At 40.4% G+C, this 23,992-nt stretch overlaps 3 protein-coding genes across 5 annotated transcripts in view; 2 read left to right on the plus strand and 1 right to left on the minus strand.

Moving 5' to 3' along the window:
• The window catches only part of LOC148353236 (E3 ubiquitin-protein ligase MARCHF4-like), a 49,109-nt gene extending 43,178 nt beyond the window's left edge, over positions 1–5,931 (minus strand). Inside the window, exons 1-4 of one of the 3 annotated variants that reach the window (XM_088352576.1) lie at positions 5,772–5,931; positions 4,121–4,225; positions 3,818–3,977; positions 580–1,181 (exon numbers count right to left, since the gene is read on the minus strand). In XM_088352576.1, coding sequence (XP_088208702.1) covers positions 580–924 — 345 coding nt within the window. In that variant the 5' untranslated portion in view covers positions 925–1,181; positions 3,818–3,977; positions 4,121–4,225; positions 5,772–5,931. Of the gene's footprint in view, positions 1–579; positions 1,182–1,670; positions 1,818–3,817; positions 3,994–4,120; positions 4,226–5,771 lie in introns of those variants that run through there. The other 2 variants (XM_088352574.1, XM_088352575.1) reach the window with 2 other exon arrangements.
• Positions 1,100–5,696, plus strand: LOC148353237 (uncharacterized). The gene is made up of 3 exons (XM_088353523.1): positions 1,100–1,213; positions 3,845–4,168; positions 5,642–5,696. Exons 1-3 carry the CDS (start codon positions 1,179–1,181, stop codon positions 5,694–5,696), a joined length of 414 nt encoding a protein of 137 aa, XP_088209649.1. The 5' UTR covers positions 1,100–1,178.
• The window catches only part of smarcal1 (SWI/SNF related, matrix associated, actin dependent regulator of chromatin, subfamily a-like 1), a 36,419-nt gene continuing 18,043 nt past the window's right edge, over positions 5,617–23,992 (plus strand). The window contains exons 1-9 of the mRNA XM_088352572.1: positions 5,617–6,116; positions 10,371–10,692; positions 15,328–15,378; positions 15,463–15,723; positions 16,930–16,980; positions 17,055–17,238; positions 19,168–19,318; positions 22,002–22,163; positions 22,246–22,311. Coding sequence (XP_088208698.1) covers positions 5,892–6,116; positions 10,371–10,692; positions 15,328–15,378; positions 15,463–15,723; positions 16,930–16,980; positions 17,055–17,238; positions 19,168–19,318; positions 22,002–22,163; positions 22,246–22,311 — 1,473 coding nt within the window. The 5' untranslated portion in view covers positions 5,617–5,891. The remainder of the gene's footprint in view (positions 6,117–10,370; positions 10,693–15,327; positions 15,379–15,462; positions 15,724–16,929; positions 16,981–17,054; positions 17,239–19,167; positions 19,319–22,001; positions 22,164–22,245; positions 22,312–23,992) is intronic.

A 23,992-nucleotide genomic window follows, 5' to 3' on the forward strand; every position in this document is an offset into this window, starting at 1 on the left:
TTATTTAACATACTTCCCTAAACTATCTAATGAGCAGATAATTAGCACAACATCCCCTTGGTTTTTGCAGTTAATAGGGGCAGAAACCCTGTGATTCAATTTATCTATTTAATTATTTATTTTTTACTCAGGAAATACACCAAATTTAGAAGCCCAAGTATTTGATTAACAAATAATAGTATTGTACTTTAGGATTTGTATCTTTTTTTTTTTTTTTTTTTACAAATAACTGTTCTGTCAAATTATATTCTTCAAAATATTTTCTCTGTTTTTTGCAGAAGCGCGACGTACCAAGGTGTCACTGAATGTAAAAGAAATAAAATAGTAGTGTGCTGCCCCCTACTGATATGGAGGAATGTTACGGGTAAAAATAAAGCTGACCATGTTTTTTTGCAAAGATGAAATTGGTCAATTTCCTGCGGCACACTAGACAAGGTCTCCCGGTACAATAATTGATCAACACTGGTGCGGGAGAAGCACTGCAGCACAGCAAACGTGTGTAGTGTATAAAAAACTAAGCATTCTTTGTCAGCAAAACAGTGCTTCAATATGAAGAAAAGAAGGTAGACTTTCACTCACGTGCTCCGGCCCCTGAAAGCAGATCCTGCACAAGGGCGTCCTGAAGCCACTTTCAGTGTAGCTCGTGAGGGAAAACCTCTCTTCCAGTTTGCCCTTCGAGCAATCGTCCGAGGGGCTGCCGCATCCTCGTAGCGCCGCCGAGAGCTCCGCGGCGTCCACCCAAGCTGGCACCGTTGCCGGCGGGCTAATTCGCTCGGCGACGCCCGGCTCGCGGTTCTGGGCGGCCAGTCCGCTCATGGGACTAAGCGGCGGCTGCGGAGGCGCTGGTGGCCCAAACAGGAGCAGCCTCAGGTCACCAAGCAGGACGCAGCAGCGGCTTTTCAGCATGCCCTGGCCGCGAAGCATTGGCCCCCTCTCGGTTAAGGGTCCGGTCCGGTCCTTGCGTTCCCGCTTCGAAGTCACAGGAGCACCGCGGCGCAGGGGCGCACTGCGCGTTCCCGCATGTAGCGCTTGGGTGGGCTGACCCGACAGGATATTTACGAGTTAGAATTCCGCGTGTATTCGGCGTCCTTTAGCGTCAGGCCAAGTACATCCAAAAGGAGGAGAAATCCAACGGATGTAAACAAGTGTCCGAAGCCATCAGGGAGGCGAGAAAAGGGATGCTGGAGGAGGAAAGTCAAACGTTAATGGGCTGGTGCGTGTGACAAATAAGTAACGCGATATTCGCGATATTTATATTTGATTCATTTGCATTAGTACACAATCTGTCTTGAATTAACAATGAAACCCACGTCGCTGTTATCACCAGTAGGTAAATTGACTGATAATATTACCTGCCCGACCCAGCCCCTCCATGCACGTTGTCAGCAATGAAGGGGAGTGGTTGGGATAAAAATCTAAGGCAGCTGTAGGAGCGTCCTGCCGTGGGCGAAAAAAAAAGCATCCGGTAAGCGTGGTGATGCTGTTGCTGCCGAGCATGATGCAGCCTGGGACAGAGCCAAGACCAGACGCCCCGTGCGCGTCATGCATGATGTGCACGGCAACACAAGCACGAGATAGAAAATAGCACACACATGGTGTGCGTAAATAAAATAAGGCTGCATCAATAAAGGAGAAGTCACCTGGGGTTACAGAGGTATAAGCTCACTTACCCCTGTATTTCCGATTACGGTTCACTGATTCCTTAAACGGGCAGCACGGCAGCGCAGTGGTTAGCGTGTGTGCGGCACAGTTCTGAGGTCATGAGATCGAACCTTCCTGTGTGGAGTCTGCATGTTCTCCCCGTGCTTGAGTGGGTTTCCTCCGGGCGCTCTGGTTTCCTCCCACATTCCAAAAACATGCATGTTAGGTTAATTGGTCGATCCAAATTGTCCCTAGGTGTGAATGAGCGAGTGAGTTGTCTGTCTCTATGTGCCCTGCGACTGCCTAGCAACCGGTTCAGGGTGCCCTGCCCACTGCCCGAAGATAGCTGAGATGGGCTCCAGCACCCCCGAGACCCTACTGAGGATAAGTGGTGCAGATAATGGATGGATGGATGATTCCCAAACCATCAGGGTCGTCGGTGCATTACATTCGATGGTGTGTCTTGCAAGTACAGCTTTGGGTTTTTTCTTTAGGCTCCTCTATGTAGAAGAGATAGTACTGGTTTCAAAGGTTACCAGTAGCAGGAGAACATCCCGATCTGACTTTGATACAGCACCTTAATCATCTGGTCGCCATTGTTTATTGGTGCAAAGCATCGTCCCGCTTTTTTGAGATAATTCGGACCTCAACGTTAGCGGGCAGCGGTATGTGACAATACTGATACTAGATCCTAAATCACCAGTTTGATATGCATTCCTAAAAAACAACCAAGGTTATTATAATGTTGTTATATTACCAGGTTGTAAATATTAAAAGTCAAATACAGACGCTCCCCTACTTACGACCATTCAATTTACGAAAGACGGTAGATACAAACATTTTTTTCGAGACGTCAAAAAATATCTGTACATAAGTTAGATTTTGTATTGTGTGCACCTTTTCCTGAGTACAGGACAATACTGTAGTGCTTCTTTCTGCTGCTACTGACATGTGGCGCTGTGAGAGATCACCCAGCATCCACCCCGAAGAAGAAATCCGCTTCCTCTTCTTAGTTCATGTGTAACATTCGATACTGTATCTCCAGCGCGCAAGGAACGTTGACATTTTTATTGTTGAAAATCTTGTGCATCCATTCATTATGGTTGGTGTAAAGTGTAAAGAAGAGATGAGCCGTTTTATTTGAAATGAAAGTGGAATAAGAAAGCTTGATGCGGTTAAGAAAATGGTTGGATCGCTATTTTTCGGCTACTTTTTACCACAGAGGGAGAAGTAGCCTAACTCTTGAAACCCGTCTTCCAAAAGTAAGTTAAACTTAACTTTATTTATATTTATAGAGCATATTATTTTATGAAATGTTTATTCTTTTTAGTACAAAACCATACAGGTTACTTAAACAAGCCTCAAACATACCTACAAAAACCATAAACATACAAAATATAGCACTGAAGCAACTTACGAACAAATTCAACGTACAAACTATCGTCCGGATCTCATTCGTAAATTGGGCAATGTCTGTAGTCCCAGTCAACCACTAAAACATCATGCCAGTTTGAAATCAAATTTCCTACAAAATCACAATGACCCATCATTAGTGAGCTATTTCTAGATCCTGTCTGCAGACTACTTACGTGATCTTAGGGAGTTAACTGGTGACTGTGGGCATCACATTGGAGACCCTTGGTATATATATTTACATTTTTTAAATCCGGGTCGGATTAAAAAGCTTAATGGGACACATGTGTCCCGTCGGCTGTAGTTTGCCTTACACCTAATCTACTGGATACAACCTCAGTTGCCCAAAAACAAAAGAAAAGCAAAATTTATTTTGACACACGCAAATAAAACTAGACAAAACAAAACTTATTGTACTTTGCATTTTAGTTTGGCTTTCAATTAAAATTCAAGGGGGGGGGGGGGGGGGGGGGTGCAAGCTCTTGTGCAACTTTGGCAAAATGTACTGTAAGAAGCTGGCACAAAATGTGAAGCACCGAGCTTTTTGTGATCCACTCCTGCTAAGAGTGGCCCCTCTCAACAAGAGGCCGGGAAATGAGGCCCTCATCGCAATATAATCAAATCAATTATGTCATTGATAGTTTTGCTCATTTTTTGCAGTATGTCAAAATAAGAAGCAAGTATCTAAGTCATTTCTATCAAAAGTTATGATTTTTGTTGAAAATTGACAACCAAATGCTCTCCTGAGCCCCTTGCTGTTCACCTTGATGACACACGACTGCGTCCCTAGGTCCGCCACAAACCACATCGTGAAGTATGCTGATGACACAACAGTGGTGGGCCTCATCTGGGACGACAACGACCTGGCCTACAGAGCGGAGGTGGAGCAGTTGGTGGGCTGGTGCAGGGACAACAGCCTGGTCCTGAATGTTGACAAAACTAAAGAGATCATTGTCGACTTTAGGAAAAACCAGCCGAACCATGCCCCACTTTGCATCAACAACAAGGCTGTGGAGGTTGTCAGCAGTATCAAGTTCCTAGGGGTGCACATTACAAACAAACTCACCTGGTCCGTGAACACTGCATCACTGGTTAAGAGGGCACAGCAGCGCCTGTACTTCCTGCGGAGGATGAGGAGAGCCCACCTGCCCCGACCTTCCCTCATCGCATTCTACAGGGGCACCATAGAGAGTATCCTGACCAGCTGTATCTCTGTGTGGTGTGGAAGCTGCAGCGCTACCGACTGGGGTAGTGTGAGGAGGGTAACGAGGACAGCAGAGAAAATAATCGGGACTACACTTCCCTCCATTCAGGACATTGGCCAGAAGCGCTGCCTATCCCATGCTAAGAACATTATCGGGGACCCCTCTCACCCCCATCATGGACTGTTCACTCTGCTAGCCTCTGGGAAGAGGTACTGCAGTGTGCGGTGCAGGACCACCAGGTTCCGCAGTAGTCTAGTCCCCCTGGCCATTAGACTGTTAAATGGTCAATCTAACATATAGTTAACCTAAATCTAAACGGCTGCTAATCTGACTTTTTGCACTACTGGCAGTTCTTTATAGCTTGCCACTCCTTGCACATTTGCTCTCTGCACTATTGTACTTACAGCGTTATTATTACAGTGTTAATGTTACTGTTTACCTGACTTGTTAACCTGTCTGCCCATTTTGCACATCTGGTTAACTACTCCTCTTGCACTATGGTAAAATTACTATACATAGCCATAATACAATACAACTTTTACTTATATCTGTACATTCAAGGAAACTGTGCGGGTCAGATGTATCGACATTTCGTTCTGTATACACGTGTACTAGAATGACAATAAAGTAGATCTGAATCTGAATCTTTGGTCGCTAGAGGGCAGTGAAGCGGGATTACCGCTCGTGAGGCCCTTGTAAAGGTTTCTTATTTTCCTCGTTTTGAGTTTTTCCTTGCCCGCATGTTGGTGTAAAATCAGGGGATGGTGTAATTGTAACCTGTGCAGTCTTTTGATGCATCTTGTGATTAGGACTATACAAATAAATGTGACTTGACATGAAGTCAAGTCAAATTTATTTGTATAGCGCTTTATCACAAGGAGTCTCAAAGGGCTGCACAGACCACAGATTATTGCAAACTGCAGACTACACCATCCACTGGTCAAAAAACTACATAAAGGCAAGGAAAAACTCAAAACCTCAACATGAAGTAAAAGAAAAAAACCTTGAGAAGGGACCGAACATGTGGTAATCCCCCTTCCAGGATGACCGGGCTGCAACAGATATTGCAAAAACAAATAATACACAGATATTGTCAACGTGAAATATAGGTCATTCATAAGATATCGAATAGAAGTATGTTCTAAGCCTAGATTTAAACAGTTCTGTCAGATGTTGTAGGTCAAGAAATTAGTACTCTATGAAGTTGGGGAACATAATTTTTATCCAACTTTACGACTAGTATCTCCCACTTCGAGTGTCATTAGATATTTTCCTTGTCGGAGAACTCCCAATACCCACTTACTGGAACCGGAAGTAGGGAATTTGGAACCCGCCCTCTCCATGTGCTAGCTTGTGATTTTGCGTCACTTCCTGCGCGCCAGATATGGACGGCAAAACTTCCTTCCCTCAATGAGTTTCCCTGAGCTCGATAAATGACATTATACTTATATATTTAAAAAGGAGGCTTATACGACCGTATTTTGATTGCTATAACACTTAACGAACACCTACCTCACTAAAGATGACTTAAGCTGTTATTCCGAGTCATATGTTCACACTTTGGCTAACTTTGATAGCGGCTAACGTTAGCTTGACAGTCCAGATGTGAGCGCTGACCAGGAGGCACAGATCATGTCTACTCCGCTGACACCCGAGCAACAGCAAATGATCGAGGAAAACAGGCGGAAAGCTTTGGAGAGGAGAGCCCAGAGGCTCGTCCAGAACGCGACAACCGACGTAAAAAAACGAAATGCTCCATCAGCAACAAAACAGTCGCTAACGTCCTTTGGAAAAGAAGCACTTGTAAATAACGACAAAGACTCAGCGTTAGGCAATGGGATATATACGTCAACTCTGGTGAGGTCTTAAATTAATTTTCAAAGAAAAGCAACAAGATTAAAAAAAGAATGTCAAGATAATGTATACATTTAATCAGTTTTTTTGTCAACTGGTGGATTCGGGACCCTTAAGTTGGTTGCCGAACCGTTTTCAGTGGGTCGCCTGCATTTTTCTTGGCTAAATAATGCTTAGAACAAGAAAAAAGTGGGTCTATTACAATAAATGTTTTTTTTTTATTATTTTTTTAAGTTTTTAGCTGTTTTAATGCAGTGTTAGGAGGTTGGTTTTATAGGCTCGTACATGGGTATATCAGTTACTTGAAGTAATTTTGGTTTTGCTGGTCATTTTATTGTATATATATATATATATTTTTTTCAAAATAGTAAATATATAATACTATAACTGCTCTAAACTGCACAAAAATTATATTGACTAAGTTTGAGATGGATGAGGAGCAAATGTTGAAGAGGATCTACAGAGCAGAAGTAAACGGAAGGAGACTAAGAGGAAGGCAGCGATTAAAGTGGATGGATGGTGTTATGAGTGCACTGCAGGCTAGAGGTCTAAATATAGTGGAAGCTAGAGCTATTGTTGGTGATAGTAATGAGTGGAAAGGTGTTGTAAAAGGATAGTGTGATGTTTAGACGCGTTGTAAGGGATGGGCAGGACACCTGTATGATGCGGCAGGGGTAAACCAGTGAAAGTTGTCGGGCCCTGCTGTTGAACAGAAGAGTTTGTTGTGTCACCCTGACCCGAGTGACATGGCCGCTTTCTTGTGTCCCGTTTCATCTGGAGGGGCGAAAGCCTGACCAACTTGCGTGCAGAGGGGCTTAACCTGTTTGGGTGTTTGGGCATTTGGGTTGGCCATTCTCCAAAAATGTTTGTGTGTGTGTTTTTAGTGGCATAAATCCTACCAATGATGCCTACAGTCAGCATTATGGACATCTGTCTAGTCCAGCATTTACATATGAAAATAATTACAGTGGCACCAATGACTTAATTGGGTGCCATTACATAAAATAAAAGTATTTACTTCTGCTTACGGGCTAAATCTGCTCTTGTAATATACCTCAGCTAAATTCCTTATTTATTGGCATTTTTTTTTTTTTACATTTTCATGGCCTTGTTCCGTCTTAAGGCTAAAAGAAACAGGGTTCATAAAGGTGTTTGCAATCCTTAAAATGCCTTTTCCCTTTTTTAATTTTCTTTGTTTTTGTATGTGTTTGTCATGCTGTCGGTAGGTAGGTAGATAGATAGATAGAAGTTTGAGATGTGTGCCCAATTTTTCTTGATTTGGGTGGCACCTTGTCATAGGAGTGAATTGGTGGGTCCTGAAGTCAAAACAGTTGAAGACCAGTGCACTAATTTATAAGCAAATATTTATTAGAGACTGGCCAAAGTGCATCATATCAATAGTGCACAATAGTGCCATGTAAAATAGTGAAATTAAGTTTGCTGCTACATATTTCCTAAATAAGAATTGAAGGGAAAAAATGAATACTATTTTTTCCATACATAGGCAATATATTATATTTTTCAGTCTTGTGTGCTTGTATATGGTAGCAATGGCTATTGGAAATAATCTAGGAGTCTCTTTTTTTAAAGGGACAGTGTGTATTATGGCTCCCAGTGGTAAAAAAAAATAATAAAAAAAAAAACACAATATCGAGCAATCATTTTTTTTGTCTCCACAATATTATATGATCACTTGAAAACATTTGCTATGTCCCCACCAATGCTAATTTTAAACCTACGTTCTTGAAGCGAAGTAACAAGAACAATCCTTTAAACAAGCATATTTTACAAAAACAAGTTGGGGAATTTGAATTTATTTCACATAACATGATCCTCACCTAGAGTAGAAGGGGCTGACAAAATTTTTCGGCATCTTGTTGCTACCGTATCCCGGAAACCCCAAACATTGCAAAAAGCTGGGCAAAAAAATGACACGAAAATGGGGTAGTTTCGTCACTTTAAAATTCCATGGTTTGTATTTTTCCATGTGTATACATTGAATTTTAGAAAATTTATTTTCCAGACAAACGGCTCAATATGTAAAAATTGAGTTCTTCAGTTTTAAACACTAATATTACATAAAAATCAACTGTTTATGAGATGAAGGTGAATGAATGAATTTTCTGAGGTTCCAAACAAGAATGAAGGCAAATACTGTACTAATATTCAAATTCAGGCTTCCCTATCATAGAATCCCAAGAGTATGCAGGACCATTTTTTTTTTTTTAAAGCATTTTTATTTTAAAGTATTCATACTTTATTTGTCCTTTTTATACAATTTATATCCCATCATTTTTCAATATTAATTATGTTCATTTATAGTTTCTCTTCCGTAATTTGTGAAATCTCTAAATAAGCTTTTTTTCAGAATTAAAACCTAATTCAAATCCTTGATATTCAAATTTAAAATGCCGTTAAATTCTTCCTTAAGCTATCAAATTTAATTTTCTCTTAAGTGCGCTGCTAATTCTCCTGGGCTGCCTTTTTAAGCCTGTAATTTGAGACAGCGGGCCTTTTTCTTCCTCTGCATCAGGGGTCGGCAACCTATGACACATGTGCCAGCAGTGGCACGCGAGGGGTTACCCAATGGCACGTGAGTGCAGGGAAAAATAATACAAATAATAATATTTTTTTTTTTTAAATGCAATTTTTTACCTGAAATGTGGACATTTTCAGTTGCGCGCCATGTTGAATAGGGGCTTTACTCTAGCGCCCCTCCTCCTCTGCTCCATGTGTGTCTGCGCGGCGCCTTGCAGTGGAGAGATCCGTGTTTTAACCGAGCCACAGAAACACTTTCGTGCGATAAATGAATGAATCATGACAGCTCCTCCAGTGAAAAAAATTCGGCCTTTCCAGTCGGCGTAGATGGATGACTGGGGCTTTTTGAAAAAAATGGCCGTGCTATTTGTGCATTATGCCTCGAGAGCATTGTACCTCGCACGTCAAGTGTTAAATGTCAGTACAAGACGAAACATGATCATGAATTCAAGCATGACTGACAAAGCGAAGACATTAAAACGTGCTGTGTCCAGGTACGGCAAACAGACGCAGACCCTGAAAACCTTTGTCACTGCTAAAAACACAAGTTATCACATTGCTCACTGCATAGCAAAGCACAGAAAATAATTTACTGATAGTGAATATTTTAAAGAAGCGTGTGTGTGTGTGTGCGCGTGTGTGAGTCTGCGTGTGTGCGCGTGCGTGCCTTCTGCTTTGCTGCTGTTATTTAAAGTTTTGATATTTTCTGTAATACGATTTCATTAATGAATGGTATGGTAGCTGTCCATATCACTTGTTTTTTGATTGTAATTCATTGTTGATGAAGACTGGTTGATTGTGGTTGATTCTTGTGGTAAAAAGTTGAAGCCATGGATGTCTACAGGCCTTTCCACATGTCGCTCACAATTATTTTTTAGTTTATTGATGAACAAGAATAGTGAAAGATAAATTGGTTACTGATATGATTTCAATGTATATTCATCCATCCATTATCAGCACCGCTTATCCTCTGTAGGGTCGCTGGATGCTGGAGCCCATCCTAGCCAGCTTCGGGCAGTGGGCAGGGGACACCCTGAACTGATTGCCAGCCAGTCGCAGGGCACACAGAGACAGACAACTCACTCGCTCATTCACACCTAGGGACAATTTGGACCGGCCAATTAACCTGACATGCATGCTTTTGGAATGTGGGAGAAAACCGGAGTGCCTGGGGGAAACCCACGCAAGCACGGAGAACATGCAAACTCCACACAGGAGGTTCGATCTTATGACCTGAGAACAGTGCTGCGGACGCGCTAAGCACTCATCCGCCGTGCTTTACTCAATGTATTTTCATGTTGTATATTTGGACTGGTGTAAAATTACAGCTCTGTTAAATATATAAAAAAAATGTTGTGTGAGTCATTAATCTAGGTGTGGCACACTGATTAACACGGCAATTTGACAGCGGCACTCCACACCAAAAAAGGTTGCTGACCCCTGCTCTGTATGTTCGTCTAAATCCGGGTGGTGAGACGGATAAAACAAGCACTGGAGCAGTTTCTTTGAAGTTTTATTATCACAGAATGTTACTGTCACGAATGAGCTACAGGACAATGGCTTGTAGGAAAGTGCGAAATGTGTGATTGTTTGATAATTGTTTCAATAGTGGTGACTAGTCAATTATTTAAATTATTGTTATTTGCAGCCATACTGTACATGCATTGACACATTTCAATATTGCAACAAATTCCATGCAAATGTTTTCTTTCCTTATAGACATCTTGCAGAAACGCACCTCCTCTAGCCAAGCGCCAATACGTCCCCCCGATGAGTACCGACGGGGGAATTAGTTGTGTGAGGCCTGCTCAGCTGAGTTCTAAGCAGCCGTCTCCCAGCGGTGCAGCACCAACCTCCTTTTACAAACCACCAAACAAAGCCGCCTCGCACTTGACAACATTAAAGGCTGCGTCTGTTAAGAAGCCGGCTGTATCCACCTGGGGGAAGTGTGTACCACACACTGATGGACGCTTCAGGGTAGAAGTGGGCTACCATGCTGAGCTCATCACTCTGTTTAAATCCATCCCATCTAAAACATATGGTGAGTATGTTTAATGATAAGTAGAAAGGAGAGCATAAGCGCATACAATCCAATACACAATATCATTTTGGCTTCTTTTTTCTGTGGTTCATTCTTCGATTGCATCATATTTGTGGTATTTTATTTCCTTAAACATTCTACTGCACTGTACCAAAAAGAGCTAACCTTTCCTATGGCGTCCAGTGTTTGCTATAAAATTTTGTGAGACAGTCTTGGGGGATTTGTTTTACATTTTAAATTCACACCCATCAATCTGGTGTGTTTTTAGAGCAAAATAGAAAAGCTAGATCTATGCTGAATGTGTGTCCCTATAAACAATAGAATCATATACCAGTATTCATTAGCTTTGAAAGGCAAGGAACACGGAAAACAAGTCGCAAACACAAAACATGGTAAACGAGACAGAAGTGTAATGCAAAAAAAAAAAATCTTTTCACATACTAATTATCTGCACATGGGTTATAGAGGTAATACACAGTACATAGAATTACCTAATTTGTTTGAATCTGTTTAAGTTTGCACTACAACAAATAAAATGAATCAATTAAAGTAAAATTGCCCAAATAACCAATGTGAAGAGCTGGAATAATGTAGAAGTGCAGGTGTAAGGATGAATTAGGTGCAGGTGGGCGCTATCCAGCCACTCCCCTCAGGCTGGTGCCCTCTGAGTGAAATGGCATGTCAAAACATGACAATCTCATCATTTTGCTGATATTTAATGTTTTTTCTTTTCTTATTTTGCTAAAAAAACTTAAAGTTAGAACATAGTATTTAAAAAGGTGTTCAACTGGCAGATAACCTTTGTCTATTTTGAGTATTTTGTTATCATAGAAAAACTAGATGAAAACAATGATAACATTTATAAAAACAAGCTTTAAAATGTTGTTCATAGAATGATCATTTATGCCTAAAAACATGAAACCGGTGCTGACGATTGATTTTTAAAAATGTATTCGACAGATGGTGTGCCTTGACTGCAAAAAGGTTGAAAAACGCTTTCTATGGGTACTGTATTTACCTGACTCTAAAACATGATTATAACTGTCAATTTACAATTTGTGAAGTAAAATACTTTTCGAATAAAAAAACCATGAAATTAATTCATGTTATTCTTAATTTGTTTCAATAATAATTAATTTGTTAGTAATTTGGGATTTTCCAATGTGGCTAGTCAATTACGGCCAGTGAATTCAATATTTATATCCCTGTCTATTGGGCATTATGACAATGCGTGTCGTCTCTGTCCTCTTCTATTTATTTATTTTTAGTATGCAAGCCAACTGCTAGCGGCATCAAGCCATAAGCAGACATATGTTGGTTAACGTAATCCTTGGCTCTGAGCTGACACCCAAATACTCTTTGTGGTTGCATAAATCCTACCAATGATGCCTACAGTCAGCATTATGGACATCTGTTTAGTCCAGCATTTACATATGAAAATAATCACAGTGGCACCAATGACTTCATTGGGTGCCATTACATAAAATAAAAGTATTTACTTCTAAATCTGCCCTTGTAATATACCTCAGCTAAATTCCTTATTTATTGGCATTTTTTTAAATTTTTTATTTTCTTTTCACATTTTCCTGTCCTTGTTCTGTCTTAAGGCTAAAAGAAACAGGGTTCATAAAGGTGTTTGAAATCCTTAAAATGCTTGAATGTTAATTTTGTGTTTTCAATTATTGAAAATTGCTTAAATTTTTGATTTTTGGTGCTTGTAAAAGCTTGAAATTGTTGCCATGTTTCTCAAGTATTCTTATAACTGACGCTGATACTGATCTTTGGTGGTTTCGCCCCCCTACAGAACAGGTATCATGCACAGGACAGTTGCATGCTACACCTAAACAGGGGACGATGAAATATGTTTCAGTGCAAGGATTATGTATCAATTATGGACATATATTATGGGCCATGCAAAAAATAAGGGTTGAATTTCCCAGTGGTAAATTGTAATAGGAAGAACTTCTTGCAATTGAAAAAACAAGTTGCATACAGTATTGCTGTCATTTTACCTCACCTACCTACCTATCCTTTTACATTACAGGACTGTCTCAGAAAATTAGAATATTGTGATAAAGTTCTTTATTTTCTGTAATGCAATTAAAAAAAACAAAAATGTCATACATTCTGGATTCATTACACATCAACTGAACTATTTCAAGCCTTTTATTATTTTAATATTGCTGAATTTGGCTTACAGCTTAAGAAAACTCAAAAATCCTATCTCAAAATATTAGAATATCATTAAAAAGTATACAAGTAGGCTATTCAACTAATCACCTGAATCATCTAATTAACTCGAAACACCTTGCGAGGGTTTCCTGAGCCTTAAAAACACTCAGCTTGGTTCAGTAAATTAAATCACAAGTATGGGAAAGACTGCTGATCTGACTGCTGTCCAGAGGACCATCATTGATACCCTCCATCAGGAGGGTAAGACACAAAAATAAATTTCTCAAAGAGCAGGCTGTTCACAGAGTGCAGTTTCAAAGCATATCCACAAAAAGTCTGTTGGAAGGGAAAAATGTGGCCGGAAACGCTGCACAACCAAGAGAGATGACCGCAGCCTTAACAAAATTGTGAAGAAGAGCCGCTTCCAGAATTTGGGGGAGCTTCAAAGACAGTGGGCTGAAGCTGGAGTCCAGGTATCAAAAGCCACAGTTCACAGACGTGTCCGGGAAATGGGCTACAATAGCCGTATTCCCATGGTCAAGCCACTTCTGAACTCAAGACAACGGAGGAAGCGTCTGACTTGGGCTATGGAGAAGAAGCACTGGACAGTTGCAGAGTGGTCAAAAGTCCTCTTTTCAGACGAAAGCAAGTTTTGCATTTCATTTGGAAGTCAAGGCGCCAGAGTCTGGAGAAAGGCTGGAGAAGAGCAAAATCCAAGTTGCTTGAAATCCAGTGTGAAGTTCCCACAGTCAGCAATGGTTTGGGGAGCCATGTCAGCTGCTGGTGTTGGTCCACTGTGTTTCATCAAGTCCAGAGTAAATGCAACTGTGTACCAAGAGATTTTAGAGCACTACATGCTTCCATCTGCTGAAAAGCTCTATGGAGATGAGGATTTCATTTTCCAGCATGATCTGGCACCTGCCCACAGTGCCAAAACCACCAGTAACTGGTGCACAGACCATGGCATCACTGTCCTTGATTGGCCTGCTAATTCCCCTGACCTGAACCCCATCGAGAATTTGTGGGGTATAGTTAAGAAGAAGATGAAAGACACCAGACCTACAAATGCAAATGAGCTGAAGGCCGCTATCGAAGCATCCTGGGCATCAATAACACCTCAGCAATGCCACAGGCTGATTGCCTCCATGCCACGCCGGATTGATGCAGTAATCCGTGCAAAAGGATTCCCAACCAAGTACTGAGTGCATCAATGGACATTTTCAAATGTTTGATTTAGTTTTTCTGTTATAAAATTATTTTTTTTACTTGGTCTGAGGAAGTATTCTAATATTTTGAGATAGGATTTTTGAGTTTTTTTCAGCTGTAAGCCAAAATCAGCAATATTCAAATAATCAAAGGCTTGAAATAGTTCAGTTGATGTGTAATGAATCCAGAATGTAGGACATTTTTGTTTTTTTAATTGCATTACAGAAAATAAAGAACTTTATCACAATATTCTAATTTTCTGAGACAGTCCTGTATGTAGGGAGAGATGGTCTCAGATATTCACACATGTATTGTTCGGATCCACAAATCTATTCGTTATTTAAAAATCTTAAGTCTTGATATATGCACACACACGATTAAAAATCGGACATGTAAATTGCTGATATATTTGTGGCTCTGAAAATACATGACTCGCATCGGATATCTTTTTGTAATGGTAATGGAGAAATTATATACTTATATTTACAAAATACAAGCTGGAACATACACACACAACCGCTTCTTGAAAGATAATTTTACATTGAATTGATATTAATCACAAATTTTGGCATTTTTAATTCAAACATTATTGAAATTTAAATACTTACTACTACAGAGTAGCAAAAACTGGTTAACGACAGTAAAATTACAGTGCATTTTAATTAGGATGCACTGAAATTAAAAACTTAAAATGTTATTCCTTGTCAGAAAGAGTGAAACAGCGACACAGAATTACAAAAATTAAAATTTGCGCTTTTCTGACTTGTCTCAGAGTTGTTTTCAATGTAATGAGATGCTAAAATATTAGCTGTCACCATGTTTCGCAGTACGTTTTGGGGGACACATTCACTTGGGGGCATAACTGACCGCATACACTACTCTATCACCGTCACATGCACAGACAGTCAAGCCCAACCAACACACAAAGCCCTTCTAACCTGCCTCCGTAATGGCATTTGGTGTGTGCTGTCTGCTGCAGAACCAAATGCACGATTCGTTTATCAAAGACAATTGAGACATTTCAATTCAAAATCCATGAGGTCGTGAACCAGCAATAACCAAAGTGTGAAGTAACAAGGTGTCTCTGTACCAATAAAAGAAATAGGATGATGGAAGGTAGGGTAGATGGGTCTATACCAAAGATAACATTTTTTTTTATTATTGATGGAGTTCATGTGGACACGTTCAGAGTTTTGTTAATTATGTCGCAGATGTATCAACAGAACATTGTTTTAAATATCTCTTATTTTCCTTTAGACCCTGCCAACAAGATGTGGAATTTCAGCATGGAGGACTATCAACTACTAAGTGTGTTATAGTGGTGGGGAAAGCTATGCATTTTGACATACTCCTTCCCGATTCTGATTTTATTTTTTTCTCAACACGCTGCAGTGACCCAAGCGGCATCCATAGTGTCAGTGTCCTTAAGGCCCCTAGAGGGCACGGAGGCGTTGGACATGGTGGCCATGACCAGCCGAGCTCAAGACGGCTTTGCGTTAACCGCTTTGTTGAAACTGTGCAATGGATGGCAGAAACCAGGGGCCGAGGTCCAGGGCCAGTGCGTACTGGTGTCAGCCAGCAGATTTGAGGTTGACATCGGTTACCACGTCGATGTGATTGCAGCCTTCAAGCAAATGCCCACCAAATCATATGGTACCAGTTTTATGCATTAATGCACATGTGTCAGAGTCTAGTCCTGTGGGCCACAATATGTTTTCTACGGTCCCTGAGATAATTTTGAGATTTTATTGTATCCAGGATTCTAAGGATTACCATAAAAACCTAATCGATACTGTTACTTGTTACCTGGCAGACTAAATATGTTTTGTTTTAGGTAACATTAAGAGCACATAAAGAACCCAATATTGTTTTAAACACACATATCGTTGACTTTCTAAACTTCCAAAAAATTCTGGGATGTCTTGTGTTCAAGTTTTACTTCCCCCCATTGTTTTTGTGAATAAATGCCTACATTGATATTAAAACACGGTAAATTTGATCACGCACTGTTGTTTTACAAGTGAAACGCGATCTGTCTCAAGAATATTTATAATTAGCATCAACGTTTGCTTGTTTAAAACTGGAAGTGGCAAACCTTTACTAAAAACGGCAATCGAATCGATTGTTGGAGCGGTTTATTCATGCTCAAAGGCTTAGTGTGAATTTAAAATAGCCGTCGACTAAAATACTAGTCTGAAGTCAAATTTTGTTATTGCAAGTTTACATTTGGAAAAAGTAGTTTTTTTTTTAAAAAGTGGTAATTTAACAGGTAAAGCGCTAATGCTAGGAATTTAATTCTGTTGTGTTTAGAAAAGACCCATCCGTGATAATATTATGTATTGTAGGTTACTAATATAGGCTTAATAGTAAAGCATAACACTGAAAAACAAAGCTAAAATCTCAAAGCTGACATTTTTTTTAACGATCAGACCTTTCTAGAGCCAAACTTTTACAGTACATCCCTGCTTTAGCGGTTAGCTGTTAGCATTGTTCTGGGGTCATTGGCTATGACTAGTACTACATTAAACACTAACTTTAGCAGTTTGTTTTATTTTCCACATTTTATCAGTCCGGCCCTCGGCTTGTGGTAAAATTATTTATTCGGCCCTCCATCCATTTGACTCGACACCCCTGCATTAACGAATAGCATAGCAGCTATCAACCTTAGCGGCTAGCATTAGCAGCTAGTGTGAATTTATCTTTTCAATACTTGATTAAAAATCAAAATGTGTAGAGTTTTACGTTTCTTTTTCATGTAATGTTATTAAAAAAGGGCAAAAATATCATACAATCAACTTTTTAATGGTGCAAAATTTACTTTCGGTCTGAATACATCCTCTTTTCATTGAACATTTTCAGATATGAAAACAAGGAAGTGGAGCTTTTCACTGGAGGACTACAAAAGGCTGAGTAAGATTTATCCACTGGACTAATACCAACATCCTGTTTGCCATCATGTGTAATCACGTCGTCTTCCAACTCAGTGGAAATCCTGGGTGGAATAGCAGCCGTGGAGGTGGAGCCTTTTCCTCGGGGTGTGGTCCAGGCTTTTTCTGCCAGGTTTGAAGGACCTCAAAGCAGAAACTTGGGCGTTCCTGCCGCCGACCTGTCTTGCGTTGACTCCGAGATCAGGAGCAGCCTCATGCCCTTCCAGGTCGAAGGCGTCAAGTAGGTGCTTTTGGACAGCAATCGGTGTTTCCCTTACAGTCGCCATTGCAGGAGGTGTTTTCAGAATAAATCTTAATTAATTATATATACAGTAATCCCTAGGTTATTTTGGTCAATGGGGGGTACAACCCCCCGCAAAACATGAAAATCCGCGAAGTAGCAAGGCTCCTTCATAAAAGCCCCCAAGGGTCAAACCTATTTTAAGACGACGTCCGTACAAAATATAGATCTTCAAATAAAAACACTCAATTGCAGTTGGATTAATGGTCTTTATTGTCATAATAGAAAAGTACAATACAATTGTAGGGGTCTTTCAGAGAAAGGAAACAACTATTATTAAAAGATAATATTTAATATTAACAGTCCAGTGTCCAACTTATCGTTTTAAGCAAAGTTTTGGAGAAAATGTTTTTTTGAGCAGAATTTGTTCTTGGAAGAAAAGATCATTTTAGATAAATTTTAGTCTTGTTTTAGGCTTGACCACAGTACAGAGACTGCCCTTTTCAAGTTTTTAAATTAAATCAGGTAAAACATAAACTCTTATGAAATTACAGTTCTGGTGCCGCCTCATTCAATTCCCGGACATGATGTAGATCAATGGAGCACCCGTTGATGAACAGCTTCTCTTTGCACTCTTCAGACTTTCCTCAGAGTCCAATTTAATTGATGAATTTCTCTCCAAGGCAACGAGCTGCTAAATCTACAGGCTGTCTGTTTTGGTGACCAGTTGTGCGTCCGACTGTTAAGCTGGTGTAAGCTCTCAGTCAATCAAAGCCGTGCACACACGCCTTGCAGACTTTGCCTTGCCCTAATTGGCCGGTGCCATTAAAACCTGCTTCTGATTGGCTGCTGCTGTTGAACCCTGAAATGTGACAATTCTTGTTGGTCAAATACTCCATCACTCAACTAAATATCTGGAACTATAAATCTTTAAAAAAAAGCATCCACCACGAAGAGGAAATCCGGCTTTTTCTTCCTAGTTCATGTGTAAACATACTATACTGTATCTCCAACTCGCTAAGAACGTTGACATTTCTAGATTTCAGTGTTCCCTCATTTTGGAATCAGTGTGAATAACCCTTCCCTTTCCTCACATGGTTAGTCTGTCCCGTGTCATAATCACATTTTATTTCTATTACTGTTGTTTTATTTTTATTTTAACCATTGTGTGTATTATGTGTTTCGGGTTTTGGGGCGAGAATGAAGGAGGTCTTTTTGTACAATGAATATTTTTTACAGCTCTTTAAATAGCAATTTATTGCCTGAAAAGTGCTTTACAAATACATTTGATTTGATTAATGTTCAATTGATCTGGTGTCTGTGAGATACAGGCTTGGCAGGGGTAGCATATGAGAGTTGATATGTAGCCTAGCCACTGCAGGCTGGACCCATTGCCTTCTCTCCCGACGCCGCCTCAGTCTCACACTGGACGCAATAACAATCCAAGGAGCTTCTGCTGGTGATAACTATTACTTTCCGCTCTTCTGAATTTCCTCAGTCTGACTTAACTGATGTATTTCTTCTCAACAAAGCTAGACGCTAAAATACAAGCTGCCGCAGTCCTTTGTAGTTTGTTCTTGTGAACTCTTCTTCTTGTGCGCCTCATCTGCTGTTTGACAGATAGCATACACCAGCCACACATTTGCACACACAGTCATGCCCACCCAACACCCAAAGCCCTCCCTAACCTGCCTCTGTGACGCCGTTTGCTGTGTGCTGTCTGCTCTACAACACAATGCTTGATACGTTGATATCAATGACAATAAAGACGATTCAGTCATCCAGTAATAACTGAAGTGCGAAGTAGCAAGGGTTCTCTGTACTTTTTTTTTTTTTTTTTTTTACTCATGGTTTGATAAGTCCAACACATTTCTTTGGAGTTTGTGATATAGTCCAGACTTCCTAATCATCTCGTTTGTTTCCTTGCAGTTATGCGATTTTTAAGGAAGGCCGCCTGCTCTTGGCTGACGACATGGGCTTGGGAAAAACTGTGCAGGCCATCTGCATCGCTGCCTACTACAGAAAAGAGTGGCCTGTGTTGGTAGTAGCACCGTCTTCTGTGCGCTTCACCTGGGCTGAGGTAAAAAAGAAATGAACCATCAATAGAATCCTGGGAGATTTTATATATGCGCTAAATCGTTTACTGGTATTGATGACGGTCAGAGTCAATGATCTGTTTGAAATTTAATGACTGGCAACAGATTTAAGTGTTAAAGTGTTGTAGTTCCACTCAACAACTTAAACCCCCCCCCCCCAATGTCCAAATTCCCATTTTTCTTCTGCACACTGAAACACCGGTGTGCTGATCTCCAGACGGCAATAAGAAGCCAATTACAGAGCACTTTTTTTGGGTGGATTGTGTTGGTGGGATGAGAGTCCTCTGGCAGTTGACAAGACCACCTAAGCTTGTCCACTACAAGTTATAAAGTGCGATACCAATCAAAAGTTTGCATAGCTGTAGGGCTAACTCCGACGGTGTGGTAAAGATTGACTTTGGTCTTATCTTCACTTTTTGCTGTCCCCCTTTTGGCTAAATCAGGCCGCATAGTGCATTCACAAGATATTTGTGACTTGAGGAGAAAGGATAGGATTGGAAAAAGTAGCACAGGTCATTTAAGGGTCGGAAAGAATTGCCTGAGGATTCCTTTTTTAAGGTCCAGATAGTTTTACTTTGAAAATATTCAAACTGATATTTTACTTTGTTTCACCGCAAGGGTCGCCAACCTTTCCAAAGCTTAGAGCTACTTTTTGTCACCAATTAACTCAAAGGGTTACACGTTTTATATGAATATCTTAATAACAACTTGTCATATATTCATACCATGTTGTTATTATGTAACTACCGGGTTGCGATTACTGGGCGGCAGGGTTAAAATAGGCTCAGTAAGCCACTGAACATCTTCCTTTTATAAGGGCACTGACTGGTTTACATATTTAAATGATAGGCTGGAGTATAACATTTTGGAAGATCGTGTCAATGATTTCTCACGCCCACACCTTGTGCCACCTGCGTGCGACACCATTGGCAATCAGCATTTTGCTTTTGGCGTCAGGTGGGCACAGGCAGTTTTTGTAGGAAAATGATGCAGCGTTTAAGGCGTTGAATATCAATTCAGTTTGATTATTTTGGTGCTTGGTCGCCATATTCCTCATGTGTGGGGCACAGCAAAAAACGGCAAGCAATTCTTTTCCCTGACGCATGAGATCTAAGTCACTGGTTCTCAACTGGTCTGACTTCAGGACCCACCATTCCACCGTAATGACCCAAATCGAGAAAATAAATCCACTTGTCAAATTTAAAGGATTATGCAGTTAAATCAGAGATCGTAGATATATTCTTTTTTTTTTTTTTTTTTTTTCCCAAATAACAATACGACAGGCAAAATCAAAACGACTTCAAGTAGTGTATAAACGACAGCCTACATTCCCACTGACTTTCTTGTAACCCATTTTTTCATGTACATAAAAGGGAAATAAAACCAAAAAATAGATCTGGCCCCTTAAACAAGCTAATTGACTGTACAGGAAGAAGAGATCAACAGGGCATTATCACCTTATACGGTTAAAGAGGGTAATTGACCCTCCGTTTTCTTATTATTATTCGCATTATTTTGCCCAAGAAAAGGCCTGCGACCCACTGTGCCAACTGTCCGTGACTCACTTTTGGGTCCCGACCCAACAGTTGAGAAACACTGTTATAAATGGAAAACGCCGCTGTGACGTCTAAAAACATTATTGACATCATTTATAACAGGAAGTTTGGCGGTAATTTTTTCAATATTTACAATGAACTCACGATATTTCACCTTTTTCTACCCACAAATCAAGTTTTCAATTAATGCATCTGAAATGAACAAGAAGGAAAGGTCACTGGGTGGCTCAGGAGGAGCTATATAAAATGCAGATCATTTCGTTTCATCACTACAGTTCCCTTTTGGCATTACTGGCGTCACTGTTCAGTCACTGGAGTTCTCTTTAATCCTTAAGGAACAAGTAAATGCAATTTTTCAGGTACTGTGGCAACCACCAATGAAAATGGAAAAATACTACCTCTGAAGTCTGTGTTGCAATTTGGCCCTATATTCCCCAACAATGTTTGTTATCAGGATGCCAAAAAGCCCTGATGTTGTCATCTAAAATAAAGGGCTTACACTACATTTTACTCAACGTAGCCCTCATTCCTGTTTTCCTTCGGTTAAGTACCAAAAATGTAGTTGTCTTTGTAATTGCTAGCTGGCTCTTTGGTAGACGCTATCTTGAATAGTCACATGCTCCCAAAACCCGCGACCTGGACAACTTGGAGTAGAGCAGTTGCCGTTTTGCAGCCAATGCCGTTGACGGCAATTTCAGATATCAAATTTCTTAGAAAATCGCAATGATCCACCACTGCCAGGCTACAGACCTAAATTTTCATATTTTAAGTGTGAGGAATTGTTTTTTTCATCATTGATGCATGCGTCCAAAAAATGACAAATGGCTTATTTCAAAAAAGTCTGCGAGGGAGAAGCCCTCCTCTTCCTCCCCCCCAAAAAAGTCCTCAAAAATAAAATAAAATAAAAAGCCAGTGAGAGAGAAACCCGGCCCGGCTAAACCCAATCCAATTATTGTCATTTTAGACCCAACCTGAATATCGTTTCGGGCTCGTGCTTAAGCTCTTACCTCTACTTCACACCAAAATTAATCTACTTCTGTCTGCCACTGTTGTGGTAAACAACATAGTTCAAAAGTGTTTACTTTATGTAATAGCGTTATTTTTCCACAAGGCTTTCCGGCGCTGGCTCCCATCTTTGAGTCCTGACAGCGTTAATGTAGTGGTGAAGACCAAGGACAACGTGCGGGCGGCCCAGGTCAACATCATTAGTTATGACCTCCTGAGCAGGATGGAAAAGCAACTGCCAGGGAATCACTTTAACGTCCTTATTATGGTGAGTATGATCAGTCTGACTTTTGGAACTTAATTTAGCATTTTTTGAAAGGTAATATTTGGGAAAATTGTCTTCATTGTAGGATGAATCTCACTTTCTAAAGAACATAAAAACAGCTCGTTGCAAGGCTGCTTTGCTATTGTTGAAGGTATTTTTCTTATTTATCATCTATGTTTTAGCACTTTTTGAATGTATTTTGCTCATTTTTTAACTCATTCAATGCCAGATATTTCTTTTAAATGGAAAGACCAGCCAAGTTTTGCCATTTTGACTCATTTTTGAATGCCTACAGAAAATTTAGTTCTGTAGCTTTAAAGGCATAGGAGATATTAACTTGTCAACCCTTATCTTGATTACAAATAAAAATACTGTTTCCAGCTTTTATCATTGTTTAGTAAACAGTCGTTGAACATTGCTAAGTTTCTTGAAAATACTTGTTTTCGGGAAAACTGAGAAAAGCGTCTTTTTGTAAAACGATGCATTTAAAGCAGAACTTTCATTTTGGTGCTTTCTTGCATTTGTGATACCTCCGATAGCTAAACGACGCTTTCCATTAACACAAGGGCACTTTGTTCGCAAATTAACATTTTGTTGCAGGAACACTAAACTTATGCATGAACTTTGCAAAAAGTTTTTAGCGCCTGATGTTTTGTGATCACACAACTTTAGTCATCATGGTAATCACTTTCCCGCGGACCTGCACTAAGTGTCATCCCTCTCTACCCTGATAATAAGAGAAATAAAGCTCTGTTGAAGCGTTAATTAGCAGTGTGTTGAGAAAAGCGAAGAATTCCATATCTCCGCTTTTCTCAACACACTGCTTTGCTACGTCTCCTTGCCCTATGGGCCACCAACACACTCTCAATTGCATGATAAAGAAGGCAACACTAAGAAGTGGGGTCTTCCTGTGTGTGGACAGAAATCTGATCAAGCCACTTCTGCCATCTATCTATCTACCACCTTGGTCATATCCCTCAAGAGGGGTGACCGACAGCAAGACAAACACATACAATAACAAGGAAAATAAAAGGGAAAAAAATAGCAAAAAAAAACTCACACAAAAAATTTTTGGACCATGGCCAACCCAATTGCCCAGACACCCAAACAAGTTAGGCACCTCGGCACTTAAGTTGGTCATCCTTTCGTCCCTCCAGATGAAATGTGACACCAAAAAGCGGCCATGTCACTCGGGTCAGGGTGACACAACACACTCTTTTGTTCAACAGCAGGGCCCGGCAGCTTTCACTGGTTTACCCCTGCCGCATCATACGGGTGCCCAGCACATCCTTAAGAACGCGTCCACAATCCCACGATCCTTTCACAACACCTCTCCACTCCTTTCTATCACCAACAAGAGCTCTAGCGTCCATTATATTCAGACCTCTTTCCTGCAGTGCACTCATAACACCATCCATCCACGTCAATCGCGGCCTTCCTCTTGGTCTCCTTCCATTTAAATCTGCTCTGTAGATCCTCTTCAACATTTGCTCCTCATCCATCCTCTCCATGTATCCAAACCAACCGAGTACTCTTATCAACACGCTTGCTCAGTTCCACGACTCCTCCAGTTCGGTCTCTCACAATTTCATTTCTCAATCTATCCAATCTTGTCACTCCTATTTTTGCCATCTAAAGGGGATTTATCGTACTGAAATCATTCCCAGAGGCTTGATTTGTACTGATTACCTACACCAAACCCTTTATAAAAACGAATGTTTATGTTTTTGCGCTCAGGGACAGTGGTTCTGAAAACATTTTTTATGCCATGGCATTGAATGAGTTAATATTAAAATATTGCTTTTTTTGACTATATATTTTAGATTTTCATT

Source organism: Urocampus carinirostris, chromosome 14 (genome assembly GCF_059441175.1).
Source record: "Urocampus carinirostris isolate Australia breed hairy pipefish chromosome 14, RoL_Ucar_1.0, whole genome shotgun sequence".
NCBI classification, from domain to species: Eukaryota; Metazoa; Chordata; class Actinopteri; order Syngnathiformes; family Syngnathidae; genus Urocampus; species Urocampus carinirostris.